The sequence below is a fragment of the Psammomys obesus genome, unplaced genomic scaffold (genome assembly GCF_907164565.1).
Source record: "Psammomys obesus unplaced genomic scaffold, mPsaObe1.curated_primary_1811, whole genome shotgun sequence".
Lineage (NCBI taxonomy): Eukaryota > Metazoa > Chordata > Mammalia > Rodentia > Muridae > Psammomys > Psammomys obesus.
In genome coordinates, this window is record NW_026594311.1 from 2803886 (window position 1) to 2820754 (window position 16869).

At 47.0% G+C, this 16869-nt stretch overlaps 2 protein-coding genes across 3 annotated transcripts in view; one reads left to right on the forward strand and one right to left on the reverse strand.

The window, feature by feature from the left end:
• Szt2 (SZT2 subunit of KICSTOR complex) overlaps nt 1-555 on the reverse strand; it is a 44543-nt gene extending 43988 nt beyond the window's left edge. For both annotated transcript variants that reach the window (XM_055618401.1, XM_055618400.1), the window contains exon 1: nt 478-555. In XM_055618401.1, coding sequence (XP_055474376.1) covers nt 478-504 — 27 coding nt within the window. In that variant the 5' untranslated portion in view covers nt 505-555. The remainder of the gene's footprint in view (nt 1-477) is intronic.
• Nucleotides 556-647: 92 nt separating this feature from the next.
• Nucleotides 648-6743, forward strand: Med8 (mediator complex subunit 8). Its single transcript, XM_055618548.1, has 7 exons — nt 648-700; nt 2167-2285; nt 2860-3004; nt 3539-3679; nt 3859-3940; nt 4654-4902; nt 5702-6743. Exons 1-7 carry the CDS (start codon nt 695-697, stop codon nt 5764-5766), a joined length of 807 nt encoding a protein of 268 aa, XP_055474523.1. The 5' UTR covers nt 648-694; the 3' UTR covers nt 5767-6743.
• Nucleotides 6744-16869: the final 10126 nt, after the last annotated feature.

Genomic DNA, 16869 nt, shown 5'->3' on the forward strand with positions numbered 1-16869 from the left:
ACACACACACACACACACACACACACACACACACACACACACACACATATACAGCTCTTTGCATTAGGGGGTGCCTCATTTGCCCACCCTGACTTAACTTGTGGTCCCCAAGCCAACACAGGACAAATATTTTTATAAAGAAGGAAACAGGATCTGTGAAGTTTAGAGGGGTTGCAGGGCTTTTCCAAAAGCATGAACGCTAGAGCGAAAACAACTCGTGCTACTGACTGCATTCCAGTTGATAAGATGCAAAACCCCCGCAATGTCAGTCAGCTTCGGCGTGGCCAATGAAAACCGCAACTAATAACCCAAACGCGAGTTTTAATAGCACCACTATATCCAGATCTGTAGGTGGGCGACAGGACAAGGACGGCACCAGAGTAAACAAAACAGCAACGGCCTCCTTGAGGCTCCGGAGGGTGGAGGCTGCGACACGCCTGCCCTCGGGCCTCGGCCCCGCGCCCGCTCGTCCCTCACCTCAGGCTCCGGGCGCTCCGAGGCCATCACACAGCCCTCCCGCGCCGGCCCGGGCCAAGGAGGCCGCTCCACTCCTGACCTCTGACCCGGCTAGCTCCGCACCGGGCAGGAACCGGAAGTCGTTGGGATGGCTGGGTTCTGAGCTTTCTGATTGGTGGGTAGCCCGGCTGTGGGCGAAACCGGAAGTGGAAGTGGTTGCTCCAGCCGGGCCGGGGCAATGCAGGTGAGAAGCGGGTTGGATCTTGCAGTCGCTACCCACCGGGCCGGAGGGTGGGCAGGAAAAGGACGCTAGGAAGTTGGGGCTGTGAGGAGAGGGCAAAGTCCTCGGCTACTTGAGGGAAGGCAGCGGGAACAGGAGAAGGCGAGGACAGCTATGGGAAGCGCGGATGTTGAGCTCGCTAACCGGAGGCCCGGGGAGGCTAGGCGGACTTGCTTGATTGAGTGTGGGAAAGGATCGAGAAAGTAGTAGGCTGCCTTGGATACTGACGAAAGAAGGCTTCAGAAGGCTGAAGGGATTGTGGGTCACCAAGGACGAAAACTAATCTGTTTGTAATCCGAGGCTGTAGGTGGAACCCAGTATCCAACCCCATCAGTCACTTTGTCAGCTTTGCAAATCAGCTTTGCATCACTCTTCCCGGCTTGTGCCCAGTTGCTAAGGGCGGAGAAGTGGAGTAAATAGTCCACAGATGGTCAAACGGAAACCCTCAGCTGGCTCAGCATTTAAAATTGCCCAGCGCTCAAAAACAATGTGTAGGTTTCCTCGCCTTTGTACTCATTTGGTTTGTTGCACCTGGCGATCCTACCGTTTGAGTGTTTATGGGTCACCCGAGTTTACAAAAGAGACACTGGAATATTGGCACAGAGATACACGAGTACACGTTGACTCAGCAAGAAGATCGAAGCGCCAAATGCTATAGATTGCCGACCAATTGGGGGACTGGGGAGGGAGATTGCAGAGCTGGTATTCAGAGAAAGCCTTGCATATAGGCAACGAGTGAGACCCCACAAGATAGTGTTGTTGACAGCTCACAAGGCAGACGGTGGTGGTGTAGGTGTACTACAGAGGAACCCATGAGATGATGAATTTCAAGGATTCCTTCTGGCTGTATGTGCCTCCAGCACCCCTGCTATCGTGGCAAACCTTTCTAAAATGTACCGAACTTTCCTGAAAGCAATGTGGCAATACCAACCCCACAGAGTGACACAATACAAGAAAGATTCTCCATCCCCCAAGGGGAGCAGCATGATGACAGCAAACAGTAGTATGGTAGGCAGACTGTGTCTGTTTGCCAGAAAAGGGCTAGGCCTACAGAGAAGATTGTGCTGCGGCTTGAGCGTGTTCTTCTTAACCCTACTGCGGTTCTAAGAATGTTGGCTATTGAAAGAGGCAAGCATTTTGAGCTGGGAGAAGAGAATGGAAATGAAAAGATAAAGGCCTAAGCGATACAGTTCTAAGCCAGTAAAATCACGAGGGTGCAGGCTGAAGGGAATTAGATCTGGTGCAATGTCCTTACCGAAGGGCCACAGTGTAGGAGGACGATAGGAGTAATCAATTGGTGGGAGGACGGGTTGAAAGGTCTAAGGGTTACCGCTGTCTGTAACCCAGATATCAAGGTAGGAAATAATTTAGCTTTTCGGTATGTGTTGCACTCGGGTGTACCTGAGTAACCAAATGTGTCATTGACACAGAGGGAGGAGAAGCAGCTTGAGGCCTCACTAGATGCACTGCTGAGTCAAGTGGCTGATCTGAAGAATTCACTGGGAAGTTTCATCTACAAGCTGGAAAACGAGTATGACCGGCTAACCTGGTAAGGACTGCCAGGACAGCTGGGGAGGGCCATGGTAGTGGGGCCAGGCCCCCTGGCCGATGGGATATCTCCAGTGATGTAACTATTTATCAGTTTGCAAACATCCTTTTTGATTTGGAAAGAACTAGGTTGCCCAACATTGACAAGTATAATTTGGCTTAAGGCCTCCATGACAAAGAAACAGAGAAATGCCCCATTTCACAACCTGGCCTGTTTCTAGGTTTTAATTCTTATGCTTTGACTTCCTTGGTAAGGAGGAATTTCCTCAGTGGAAGACCATTATAGCTACATTCATGCTGGATCTCCTTCCACAGAGGTGGCTGATTCTGAGATCCAACCTGCTGTAGAATGATGCAGACAATGGGTTGTCTTTTTATTCTGCATCCATGTCAGAAATTGAAAGTGTCTTCCTCTTACCCAACTCCATCATTTCTGCTAGCAATTCTGGTTCTCGCCTAGGCTAGTCATAGAGCCGTGCGTCTTCCGGGGCTGAGTCTGGGTGTTCCAGAATTAGGAACTTGTAGAGATTATTCTGTAGGGAAAAGTAACTCTGATGACGTCCTGCCGCCACCAGGCCCTCTGTTCTGGACAGCTTTGCATTGCTCTCTGGACAGCTGAACACTCTGAACAAGGTCTTAAAACATGAGAAGACGCCCCTGTTCCGTAACCAGGTCATCATCCCTCTGGTGCTGTCCCCAGACCGAGATGAAGACCTCATGGTAAGAAGCGCAGCTGTTGACTGGCCCCTCTGTGTAGCAATGAAAAGTAAGGGCTGCTGTCTGGAGGACCTGCTTTCGTATCCTTCTGAAGGCGGGAGAGTCACTTTTAAATAACTCTGAAAACCGAGGCCTGTGTCACCAAGTCCATGACCTTTCTTTTCTGACATATATATCAGGCAAAAAGAAAAAGTCTCTTATGCCTGCCTGTGACTTTGTCTATTCTAGACTTTAAAATATGGGGTTGGGAATTTAGCTCAGTGGTAGAGCAAACATGAAGTCCTGGGTTTGGGCCCCAGAATGAGGGTGAGGATTCATAAAATAGCAAAACAACAAGACAGTTACAGTGTGGTAGTAAGGGTAAAATTTAATCCGTCTTAATCCTGATAGAATGTGTGAAAAGACAGTGTCACAAAAAGCTACGTTTGTGCCTCAGATTGTGCTGTCTCTGAAAATGCAGTTTCCTGTGGAAGGAAAATGGGGTTAGAATCAACTTATTTGGATAGCACAATAGGATCAATACAATCTGTGTTACAGCGTCAAACTGAAGGACGGGTGCCTGTGTTCAGCCACGAGGTTGTCCCTGACCATTTGAGAACCAAGCCCGACCCTGAAGTTGAAGAGCAAGAGAAGCAGCTGACCACAGATGCTGCCAGAATTGGTGCGGATGCAGCTCAGGTTGGATTGAGTCACTGCGCTGCTGCCCCATCCCTGTCCTTCATAAGAAGCAAGACTTGACCTAGCCTCTCTAGTAGGGATGTGGGTTTGCTTATAGCTAAGCTGCCTCTGGAAGAGCACAGGGAAGATGCTTCCCCAAAATCGTTACTAATCACAACATCAATTCATGTGTGTTATAGAAGCAGATCCAGAGCTTGAATAAAATGTGCTCAAACCTTCTGGAGAAAATCAGCAAAGAGGAAAGAGAATCAGAGAGTGGAGGTAAGGAGGGGTGTGTGGCAGAACAAAGGGAGAGCTGTGCAAGATCACTAACTAGGAATGGCGCCCTGCCTCATGGTGCAGAAAGACATAAGAATCAACTCCTGGGACTGGCAGAATGGCTCAATGGGCAAAGGTCTGACCTAAGGTTGATCCCTGGGACCTACATGGTGGAGGGAAGAACCAACAAGTTGTCCTCTGACCACCACACACAAAATAAGTAAATGTGATGTAAAAAAAAAATAAGAGGCTACTTTTCTCCTGAGCAGAGGTGGCCATCCTCTGTGTCTTTCCCGGTAAATGTCTTGTGTGAGGTTGTTGTGCTGTGTGACTTTGTGATGTTCCTTGGCTCCCAACCACCAGGAAACCTTTCCCCTCAGAGCTGTACCAATTACATTGGTGCCAGGACTTGGAGAGGCTCTCCTGGGGTCTGAGCCATACTGGGGGCGGGGCAGTGTAGGGAGAATGAACTGGTAAGAAAAGGATCTGGATCCTGTTAGTGTTTGTTGTGTAGACTAGCCTTAAAAAAGCACATGGTGGGAATAGACAAAGTGAAAGTTAATCATAGGTTTGGGGATTTTGATGGGCCTGGGGGATTCTTGATGGCTTTGCAGTCAAGACGATAAGCCCTGGCTGCTGTCACTGGTCTCCCAGCTGCTGGGTTTAGTCCAGAGTTGGACATACACTTGAGGATTCTTGCTTTTTTTTTCCCTCAGGTCTGCGGCCAAACAAGCAGACTTTCAACCCTGCAGACACTAATGCCCTAGTGGCAGCTGTTGCCTTTGGGAAGGGGCTGTCTAATTGGAGACCCTCAGGTAGCAGTGGGCCTGGCCAACCCGGCCAGCCAGGAGCTGGTACTATCCTTGCAGGAGCCTCAGGATTACAGCAAGTTCAGATGGCAGGTGCTCCCAACCAGCAGCAGCCAATCCTCAGCGGAGTCCAGATGGCTCAAGCAGGTCAACCAGGTGAGGTGACATCTCACAGGAATGTGGGATAAGCTAGAGCATCTAAGCCTCCTACATCCTCACCCTCTTCCAAAGTTGGGAAGCTCTTCCTTTGCACTGTCACTCAGAAGACAGTTCAAAGCTCTGCAGAGACGGAAGAAGGACCTTGAATAGCAGAAACTGGTGTCACCATTTACTTCCACCTCAGACTTCCGTTTCAACTGTCCTATTTATTCTGGGTGTTAGTGTGTGTCTCTTAGGTAAAGAAATAAGTGTCCAAACCTTAATCAAGACCATTTGGTAGATAATCAAGAATTAAGCTGGCAGTCTGCCAGTCCTTTATGGATTCTTTCTCCTACCCTGTCCCTTGGGTCATGGCTCCTTGCTTTCTCTCATGCTCCTTTTTGCTTACTGCAAGAGCCGTCTGGAGGGGTTCGCAGCAGTGGCTGCAAAGCTGTCTGCAGGCTGTCCAGGGAAAAGGACAACTGAGGTAGCAGAACATGGTACTCTTTACCAGTGATGTGAAACAGGGGCTACATAGTTAACTGTCTTTCTGAAAGTAGATGGGCAGGAGACCATTCTAGGGGACAGGGCTGTTCAGACCCCTCCTCGCTCCTTTCAGATCACCCCTTTCTCTCTAGATATGTTCCGTGAGGGAGCCGGCTGAAGAGCCATGGCCTCTGATCTCTGCCATCTAGAGTTGGAGGCCACAGAGGTTCTGAGGTACAGGAGATGACAGGAAGGAATCCAAGAGGCTGCATTTCTGATTTATTGTGAAAGTTTACCTTGCTTCAGATATCTTTCTTTGTGTTATTTTTAGGGAAAATGCCAAGTGGGATAAAAACCAACATCAAGTCAGCCTCAATGCATCCCTACCAGCGGTGAGTGTGGGCAGCAGCCTCCGCTCTCAGGTGATCTGTGCTGAGTTGAGCAATGACATTTATCTTTTGCTCAAGGCTTACCTAGACAGGTACAATAGAAAGAACACAGGCTTTCAGCAAGAGACAGATCTCCGCTCCAGTGTGAATAGCCATGCGACCTTGGGAAAGTGACCTAATTTTTCTGAGCCCATGTTCTCATTTGTAATGGTGATAATACCTACCTCATAGGGTTGTTGTGAGGATTAAAATGGGAAAATGAATGTAAAACACTTAGCATGGTATATGAAATACTGGGTCTTGAATAAATGAGTTTCTTACTTTTCCACCCTGCCATTCACTGTCCTATATCCAGAACTTACTGTGATTTCCTACAGCTCGTGACAGTGGTGAGCTAATGAACACAGGATCAAGTAATCCAGGAACCATGGCAGCCTGTATGTGTTGGAGGCATATTGTCTCTTTAGTTACCTCCTGTTCAGGTCCCATCCTGTTAGCCCTAAGCTAAAGATGAAGAGGTTTCTGGGGAACACTGTCCACCTACAGGTCTAATGAAGTCAGCTCAGCTTTTACCTGGGAAATAGGTAAAAGTCTCCATCTTTTACCCTCCTCTGCTTAGGAAGATGTCTAGGGACCAGCAGTGGGAGATTTCTTAGGAAGTGTCCCTGTCAGGTAGCAGCACAGATAAGATACTGTCTTCCTCCTCTGAGGGGAATCGTCAGGGTTCACTTGTCCGCACAGTAACTACTCCCTGTTTCTGTCTCTTCCCTTTCACTAAACGTGAGGCTCGGATAAGATCTGGATTGAAAGTGGGAGGGCAGCGGCCCATTCATCTTGCTTGCTTTTGTAGAGTTGACGAACAGTGGATTTTTGGACAGCCAGCCATGTTGCCTTTCTCAGCATTCTTTTGTGGGCAAGGGCAGGGATTGAGTCAGCAGAAGTGGGCCAAAGGGTTTCTCTGTTCAATAAAGATATTTAAATTGATGTTCCCCGGCTCAGGGTTGTGTGACTGAAATTTATGAGCCACCAGGCAATTCTAATTTGTTCTCCTGAAAGTATATCCTTATCTTTAATTTTCTTTAATTTTAAACCCCTACGACTGCCATCTGCACTGTCTGTATTCCCTTCTGTTACACACAAGAACCTTGGCCTTTGGTCTCTGTCAGACAGCATTCTACCAGGCTGTGGCAGCAAAGGCTTGGAAAAAATGGTCCTCTGTTAGTGATCTGTGGAGATGTGAGTGGTGTTGACAAAGCTAACCGGCCACAACACACTGCACCAGGGGAGTCCTGTCATCTGCTCTGAGGCAATGCCAAACTTTCCCCCACTTAACCAGGCTGGCCCATCAGCCCATCCAGGTGGTGTTTATCTTCTCATCTTTTCCCTTCCCACTGAATGTCAGCGCTAACTGGGGTACGGAACAGAGCTCTAGCTGAGCTTTTCCGGACCTTCTGAGCATGTCTTGCTGACTGCTGTCTTTTACTCCACCTGTTATCAATCCTGAGAGGCTTTGTTGCCCCAGCTGAACCATCTCCATTCCCACCATACTATTGAAATGGGCTTCTTGCCCTCCAAGAACAGGACTATCCTCCTGCTGCAGGAGGAGTGCATTCAGGTCCTCACCTACATCTCATGCCCTTAAGCAAACAGTTGGGTGCTAGAAGCACCCACACCTAAGTTAGTCGCTCTGTCATTTCCACCACCTCCTCCCTCTAGAGCTTTTGCATACAAATCTGTTGATCTTCCACTTTGGGGTTCATATACCAGTTCACCCCACGATGGAAAGAATGTCTGGAACCTCAACTACTTGGTCTTTTGGGAGGAATGTATATGGAGTTGCCTGTGAGAAAGACAGAGCTGCTTACTTGCTCACACTTGCAGTCTATAAAAGATAACTTGCACTACTCCAGCGGTTTCTGACCCCCTTTCTCTGCTTGGGGATTGTACTCTCTGCTACATTTGGGACCCTTGGATAAGGGGGTTAGATGGGCAAAGGTCTTCTCTGTTGTCTCCCAGGTTTGTTTCTGGGATGGAGAAAGCAGCAGCAGGTGTGAAACTTCCCACAGCAGTTCATCCCACTGAAGGTGGAAGCTTATGGAATCAACGTCAAGTCCAACGGAGGTTGCCCAAGCTCTCTCCCTCCATTCTGTCCTGAGGCTGGGATTCAGTCCTTACTGATTGCCCTGGTCACCTTGTTCTTTCTCTTCTTTCAGTGTAAATTGATGTCCTACTTAGCTGGCTCGCCACACTCAACTGTGCCTTGTGCGGGCAACAGCTAAGACAGTTAGGTGGGTTGTAGCCACAAGTTTCCTGTAGCTATGTAGAGTGGCAGCACTGGGTACAGGCTAGACCTCTTATCCTGCTGCTAAAAGGAAGAAGCTGAACTCTGCAGAAATGCCCCAATGTGAGGCTGAGCCATTTTCCACCCCCTCCACACCTCCCCCAAGCAGCTGGAAACAACCTCCCCCTTTGTCTGAGTTTCTTGTACAGAATAATCCTCCTTCTGGACAATGTATTCTCTGTGTCCTGTGGACACAGGAGCCGTGTGAGCCGATCCCAGCACTAGGCAGGACGGAGGCTGAATCCTTCCAAACGCCCACCCTGCTCAGCTCCTGATTAATGTCCAGTGAAACTACAAAGGCTTGGGCATTTTTTTTTTTTTTCCCTGTGCGCTCAATTTGAGTGGCAAGAGGGCCTTTTGTGGGTTAGCCCTGGCCAGCAGTAAGAGCAGGAGCTGTATTCCCTTTTCTAGCCTGCCCTGAGCATTTAAGCACCAGTTTGCAGAAGTTTGATGATTTTTTTCCTCAAAGCCTGGAATGCACAGGGGCTAGGGCTTTAGAAATTGTAGGAGAGGTGGGGGAGTGACTTGCCTGGCAAGTCATGGTCATCCATCATGTCACATGGACATCATCGTGTACTCCACAGGACACACTTCTTAACAATCTCTGTCTCTCTCTTCCTGAGTCCCATGTGTCACAGGCAGAGCCTGGCTTCCTCTAATGTGGTCTCTTGGTAAGAGTTACATGCCTTCACAGAACGCATGCCAAGGACCAAGGCTGCTGAGTTCCTTGGGCCTCCCTTACCTCACATCGGAATGACCCCAGTGATCTTTCTAGCCTGGTTGTCTGACACTCTGAAGCCTACACATGCAGGCTTTCTCTTTTGCTTTCTTTTTCTTACTGCATAGCTCTTTTACTTGAAATGGGGTAGGTTTCCTCAAACCCCTAATGGCTCCTCACATTCTCTGTCATGAGCCTTCATCTAGACTGTGTCCCTGGCAGGTACTGTCTCCTAGCTTTCATGTCATTCTCATGAAGATGAATCAGAGAGGTAGTGAGATGGCTGTGGATTAGAAGTCACCTCCCATTCTTAAACGTCTGTCTCCTCTGTACAAGATAACTTATAGGAAGGATTTTTTTTCTCTCTCTCTCTTTGAGATAGGGTTTCTCAGTGTAACAGCTTTGGCTGTCCTGGAACCTACTTTGTAGACCAGGCTGGCCTGGAACTCACAGAGATCTGCCTGCCTCTGCCTCTTGAGTGCTGGGATTAAAGGTGTGGCCCATCATGCCCAGCCCTGAAAGATTATTTTAGTCTAGAGATTTATATTTTGTATAATGTTGATATCCCTGCCTATTTGGGCCATGGTTACCATAGGTTCTGGATGTCCAAACTCAGTCATTCTTCCCTTTATACCTGTATTCTAGTTTTCCTGGGAATAATCTAAGCCAGGCATATGGGATCATCCCAAAGTATTGTCTTATATGTTCCCAGCTACATTCCCTGGAATACTGATTTTACATACTAAACCAAATACAAAGTATCCTGAGGAGCTCCCCTTTCTATTTGTGCCATTCTGCTGTCTCCCCTGTTCTCACTGTAATTTCCTAATGTGTGGTTCTTTATGTTGCCGTGTTTTGCTTACATCCTACATGGAGGCTATCTTTTATTCTTGCTGTTAATTTCCCTGGAGTACACATGTTTTCATGACCTGGTTAATGATGTTTTAAGTCTTCCATAGTAGAAATCTCTCTTTCTTGGCTCTTATGTCCTTTCTCTGGCTGTTTTATATTTAACCTCTCCATAGCACTCAGCAGCACTGACCATTTCCTTCAAGTCTCTTTCCCTGCATTGGCTTCTAGAGCAACTGCCCCCGTACTTCCACCTAACTGGCTATTTCTTCTCAGCAGTTTTTGGACTTCTGAGCTTCTGTCTTCTGCATTGCTGTTGCTCTCAGCTTGTCCTTGTCTCCCTTCTTAGGCTTTCTGCCCTCTATATGACCACCATTCTTTTGTGCACAATGCAAACAAGTTTTGTTTCAGCTCAGACCCCTGCTGAATTGCAGGTTGCTGTCTGGATATCTTGGATCCATTTACCCCTGGTTTCCACACGTTCAAGCTGTCCAAATCCTGTCATCCTTCTCTCTCCACACTTGTTTCTCCTCTAGTTTTCCTGGGTATTAATTACCTAAACCAGGGTCATGGGAGCACCCTAGACTATTTCTACCATATCTTCCCAGCTACTTCCCTATAACTAGTCCAACGGCAAGTTGTGTCAGTTTGTCTTTCCAGCACCAAACCTATCCATGCCCAGTTAAGCCTCTGAGCTGCTCTCTGTGAAAATATTATTTAGACTCCCTACCTCTACTAGAAACTTTCTGACCTACAGATCTGATCCTATTACTCCCTTGCTTAAAATCTTTTTGACAGTTCACCCCCTATATTTCTTAAACTCAAGTTCGCACATCTAGGAGGCTGGTAGGGACAGTGTTCCAGGCATAAAATCCATAGGCTAAAATCATTCCGGGATTTTCATTTTACTTGAGGGTAATTTAAAATGAAATGCAAATCCCCATAGAAAGAGACAGAGACAAAAACTACTAGAAATTGAGCCCAGGGCCTTATGCATGATAGGCTCCATTCCCAGCTCTGGTTTTTTTTTTTTTTTTTTTTTTTTTTTTTTTTTTTTTTTTTTTTTTTTCATTTTGAGACAGGGTCTCACTAAGTTGCCCAGGCTGGCCTTGAATTTGGGACTCTCCTGCCTCAACCTCCCAAGAAGCTGGGATTACCAACCTGTACAAACAGGCCCAGCCATGCAGTCATTATTAGAAAATAGATTCCAAGAACATTTGAGGTTCCCTGGAGCTATTTTAAAAGCAGCTCACATTTTGTAGAAAGGCAAGTAAGATTCTTTGGCCTAGTTGCTTGCCCTCTGGCTTATCTTCCTATATTGATTTTCTACCTACCTAATTCCAAAAGCCTATCTAGTGTGACCAGTTCTTTTGAGCCTCCATTTTTTTTTTTCTACTGTGCTTTATCATTCTGTTTGATAGTCAACCATATTACTTTTGGGAGAAAGTGTTAAATAGAGTCTCACCCAGCCTAGACTGGCATAGAATTTTTGGCAATCCTCCTGCCTCAGCCTCCTAATAACCATGCCAAGCTTCTAATCAACATTTTAAAATATATATTTATTTATGTATATGAGTACTCTGTCTTCCTGATATATATACATGGCAAAGGAGGGTATCAGATCACATTATAGATGGTAGTGAGCCACCATGTGGGTGTGGGAATTGAACTCAGGGAGAGCAGTCAGTGCTCTTAATCACTGAGCTTTCTCTCCAGCCCTGCAATCAACTTTTAAAACTGGGCTCTTGTGTTTCTACTGTGAGGCCTTCCAGCATCCCACAATTCAGTGCCACTCCCATTAAGAAAGGTCAGTTACCTCCTTTTTTATGTTCTACACCTGTACTTTGTACAAATGTCTTCCAGCTCCTCCTGCACTTTATTGTCCTTCAAGTTCAAGTGCCCTGAACTGTCAGAGTTTGACCACAGTTTTTCCACCTGAAAACTGTGGTCTTTGGGAAGATAATGTATTAATTTTGGTATTCCATGTCATGTGGCCCATCTTAAAGAGTAGATGCAGAAGTATTGCTAATACCTCTATTATGATTTCATTTTTGTTATTTTATGGTGGTACATGCCAGTAATTACAGCACTTGGGAGGCAGGAGGATTGCTGCAAGTTCTATGCCAGCCAGGGCTACACAGCAAGACTGTCTTAAACAAACACATACATGTATATGTGTGTATACGTATGTCTCCTGATGGCTGTAGCCCAGAGCATTTACAACGAACTGGTGAGAGCCATGAACCAGTCTCTGAACAGTGGCCAGTATAAAGGCCAGTATGCACGCGCACGCACACACACACATACATGTGTATATATTTGTAGTGTCATGCTGCCTGGATTTAAATCCTAGCCGGGCTGCTTACTAGCTATATGTTGCTGGAACATGAACATATTTGTGCCCCACTTCCTTATTCCTGTGGCTATTCTAGAGGGTTGTTTAAAACAGTGCCTGACACTAGGAGAACCTTGGTACATCTTAGCTATCACTAGCCAGCAATCTGTTCCCAGTAGTTACTTGAATAAATGATTGACCACTTCCTCTAAGAGGCCATAAACTCTTCCTCCTCCTGCTACTCCCCTATGCTTCTGCCTTATGCGCTGCCCTCATAGACACCCGTTATATGGGTTTCATTCCCAGGGTCTCCCTAGCAACAGTACAGAGCTGGCCATGGAACATTTTTCCGCTGAGTTGCTGGATACTGTGAATCAGTTTTGTATCTAGTTTTGTGACTTACTTCTCCGCTTAGTTGTTGCTCATGCTCTTCTCTTAAGCCCCAGTTTATATCACTGAACAAGCTCCCTCACCTAACATGTCTTTTTTCATTGTTTCTAAATGATGTCTCGTCCCTGTCTGAACCAGCTAACAACTCAGCTTCACAGTCTTCTGCTCCCAAAGGGGGCTCTGAATACCACAGCTTCCTCTCCATGCAGCTGTGCTTTAGAAGCCCCTGCCGCCATGGTCTGTGCTTCCATGCACAGGGTGGGCTGGAGTGAATTATTATGTATGAGAGCCAGAGCTCCACAGGCCGGTGCCTGCCCCTCCCTTCAACAGGCCACTGTTTGTTCAGACATGGGTTCATGGTGTCCTCTACCAGTCTCACCGCTTTGCTGTAAATGCTCTCATCTGTATCTGCCAGGACATTAGGTAGGTACTGCCCCATGGCTTAACATGCTCTGCCCACTCAGAGGGTTGTCCTTCCGGCCTCCACTTTGTTCACTCAATGAAAAAGTCATTTTTGCAGTTCAAGTGGTCCTGGTCCTGAGACGTTTTCAGTGTGTCCTCCGTGAACATGGGGCCATCCTTAAGCTACTTCTCCTGTATCCCCTACACAGTTCTGTTAGGGCAATTTTTATTTTATTGCAGTTTATTTTTCTAAGTTCAAATCTTGGCCTAGACACTTAGCCCTTATAATCTTAGGCAAGCTATTTCATGTTCAAGAGCCCCAGTTGCCACCTCTGCAATAAGGAACTTGTTTCAAAGGACACTTTCAGCCAAGCATATTTAAGTTTAACCCTCTGACTAGACAGTAACTTTCTACAGGATACAGTCCAAGCTTCTTCTAAGTGCATCTAAGGTCCTTAAGGCAAATAGCTCTCAAATGCTATTATTCTTTTATTCTCTCTCCTAAGAAGCCAGTTCTATCTAAGGAGATGGTTTTGATGGCAGCACTGTAAGTAAGCGACTTTAACTTAAGGAAGAAGGAGGGAGAGGTAGGGGCAGGGCTCAGTGGATAAAGAGAGTAGAGTGCTAGCTGTGCATGCACCAGGATCTGAGTTGGATCTCTAACACCTGTAGCCACATGTAATGGCAAGGTTGGGAGACAGACATCAGAAGGTCCTTGGCACTTGCTGGTCAGCCAGCTTAGTCATTCAGTGAGCTCCAGGTTCAGTGAGGTACCCTTTTCAAAAAGCAAGGTCCAGGGCTAGAGAGCTGGCTCAGCTGGTTAAGAGCACTTGTTGCTTTTGCAGAGGACCTACCTGGGTTGGATTCCTGGTACCCAAATAGCACCTTGCAACTCTCTGAAACTCTAGTCCCAGGGATGTGCATGTAGTGCACATACATAACAAAACACTTAGACACACACGCACACAAAGAGTCAAAAATTAAAAAAATAGAACCACAGCAGAAGACACCAGACATTGACCTCTCACCTCCACATGTGCACCCATAGGATCATGCACCCACACTTGCATACACATGTACACACACAAACCCACAACAAGAAAGAAAGGAGATGCACCTGCACTTGGGCTGAATGTGGTTTTAGATGGCGTAGGGCCTCGCAAGTTTGTGCTCTGCCTCTCCACCGCCCCATTCTGCTTCACTGGGATTCCTCTCCTGGAAGAACTCTGGGTGTGGTGGATTGAACGCCTTTAGGAGCTGGGATTTGGGGGTCATGCTGGAGAAGGCGTCAGAGTGGTAGCGAAGGGATGCCTTGAGATAAGTGAAAGCAGGGACAGCCCCAAACTACAGCCACCACTACATGCTTTGTGCACCGCCACCTCTACAGAGAGACCCTGGGGCCTCAGCCTTTATTCTGAATTCACAGCACTAGATTTCTGACTTCTCATCTCAGCCTTGGGATGTCCCAAACCGCATTCATGTTCTTCACCCACTCCATGCATGTTACAGAGCTTGCATCAGGCCTGGTTTCTCTCTGTTCTCTCCACCACTGATGTAGATCAGACATATACCACATCTGTGCCTCTGAATGGGTCCCTGTCTGCTCTCACTCCCTTCTGCTTTCTTTCTGAAAATATACGTACTGTGGAAGGCTTTTCATCAAAGTACAAGATGGATCATGTCAGCCTTCTCAGAAATCTTCACGATCATCCCTACACAAACAGCTCATTTTATCTTTTTAAATCCCAAATGCTTCATGGCTTCAGGGCAGCCTCCTTTCAGCCTTCTGTCACACGCACACATTTCATTCAACCTTATCTTTTAGACAAAGAGTGTTCCTTGTGGATTCTATGCCTGTGCTGTGCTTTCCTGGGTCCATTCCTATGTCTGCAAGTTTTCCTCAGCGTTGCTCACTACACAACCTAGAGCTATGTCTTCAGCCTCTCTTAAGTCCCCATTTCCATCTGCTAGGAGCTGATGACAGTTCTAACACTACAGGATTCAACCAGGAGAGCACAAGGAAAGTACCTGGCCTCCAGCTGTCCAGAGAAAGCACTGAATAAAAAGGAAACTTTTCTTTGCTGTTCTGGATCTTTCTCACGGATATTGCTAATATTTTCTCTTCCATCGGAATAGCCTACTCTGGTTTGTTTCATAACAAAAAACCTATCATTCCTCCTCAGTATTCTCCTCCGGAGTCTCTTCAGTTCCACGCACACCGAATGATATGTCTGGTGCATGGCACTGAACGCCCAGCTACAGATCAGACCTCATCTCTGACCATTCAGAGGTTCGAGCAAACTTTCAGATTATAGATGAAGAGCGATTACATTCAGCCTCTCCTTTTGACCATCCAGATGTCTTTCTAGTTTCAGCCACCTCAGCCACAGTTCCAGCCTCCTCAAGAAGGAATCAGCCATGTGGCTGGGGCCCAGGATTCTGCAGAATGATTAACTGGAACCCCCATCAACCCGATCTTTGTTCCCTATGTCCTCACAGGTAGAACCCCCTCTCTGCTTCTCAGTCTGGTGCTGTGTAAGAAGTACCCTTTGTCTTTCACAGATGGGACAGGCAGGAGCTTGGCACAGTTCTCGGGAAGCTGCCTGAAAGACCCTCAGTTCCTATCCCTTATAGCTGCGTGCCCCAATGAGTCCCCCAGGCTTCCTACCACTGTTATGTTTGCTTATAAACACGTATTCCTTTCCCCACACAGTTCCTCATGTTGTGGTGACTCCAATCGCACAAATCTCTTTGTTGCTCCACCATAATTGTAATTTTGCTACAGTTATGAATCATAAGGTAAATATCTGATATGCAGGATATCTGATATGTGACCCCTAAAGGGGTCGCAACCCATGGGTTGAGAACCACTGCTTAGGGAAAGAGGACATCCCCTTCAAGAACAGTGAGTAAGGAGTGAGTCATTCGGGGTGGGACTGAGGGGAAGCTGTCACTTCACTTCCTGTGTGTCAGGAAGGTATCTTTAAGGAGAAGGGATTTGGGATATTAGACTAGGCAGTCTTCCCCACTCTACCGGGATTTCATTCTTAGGTAGCTTGTGGGTTCAGGTCCTCCAAATTATCAGCCTTCTCTGTTTTGGTTTTATCTCCCTCTCACTCCAAGGCCTTCCACATAGCTTCCCTGGAGATTCCAACCTGTCTCATTTATGTCTAGTTTCCTAACCTAAAAGCTTCACTGGACCAAGCAGTACTCCTATATGCCTGTAGTTTTACCATTCAGGAAGCCGAGGCAGGAAAATAGAGACTTCCAGGCTAGCCTGAGCTCTAAAGTGAGATCCTGCCTTTTGGGGGGTAGGGCAGAGCAGCACTAGGAAGATGCCTCCGATAGTCAAGTACTCGCCACTCAAACAGGACTTGAAGGTGACTCCTAGCACCGATGGAAAAGATAGGTGCTGTTAGCTTACACAGACAGACACACATACACATTTTAAAAGGAACAAAATAAAACAAAAACCCTAAGTCCAAATCTCTTATGAAGAACACCACCCTATGCTGTCTCCAGTGGGTGAGGCCATCATCTGTGCCCAGGAAACCTACCCAGTGCCTGCCATTAATTTTACCAGACTTCTTTCATTTCCTAAAACCTCTAATCTTACTGCCACTGAATGCCTCACCTTCTGCTGAAAGGAAAATAGTCTCTTTTATCAAACTCCTTCAGTTTTGCCCCAGCTGACTTCGTTTCTGCACATTTCTGTCTGTGAGGTGTTTTCCTTAAAGCCAGTCTGTGTGTATGTGTTTCTGGCGGGTCCCAGTGTGTTTCTCCATACAGACTATAAACAGATTCCAGCCCTTTTCTATCAAAAACAACCATTAGTATCAGTTTAGAAGTGAGAAGCAGGTGCTGAGTCCAAAAGCTCCTCCAGGTGATTCCTGTGTGCATCCAAGGCCAAAAATTACAAACAAGCTATGTATGATGGTGCGGGCCTGTGATGCTAGCCCTGAGGAGACAGAGGCAGGAGGTCCTGGAATTGGAGAGCAGCCTGGGGCTGCATAGTGAGATTGTCTCAACACACACACACACACACACACACACACACACACACACACACACACAC

Coding starts and splice junctions, on each gene's coding strand:
- Med8 (XM_055618548.1), top strand. Junction 2,286..2,859: donor GAGTATGACCGGCTAACCTG/GTAAGGACTGCC, acceptor TGCCGCCACCAG/GCCCTCTGTTCTGGACAGCT. Junction 3,941..4,653: donor AAGAGAATCAGAGAGTGGAG/GTAAGGAGGGGT, acceptor TTTTTCCCTCAG/GTCTGCGGCCAAACAAGCAG.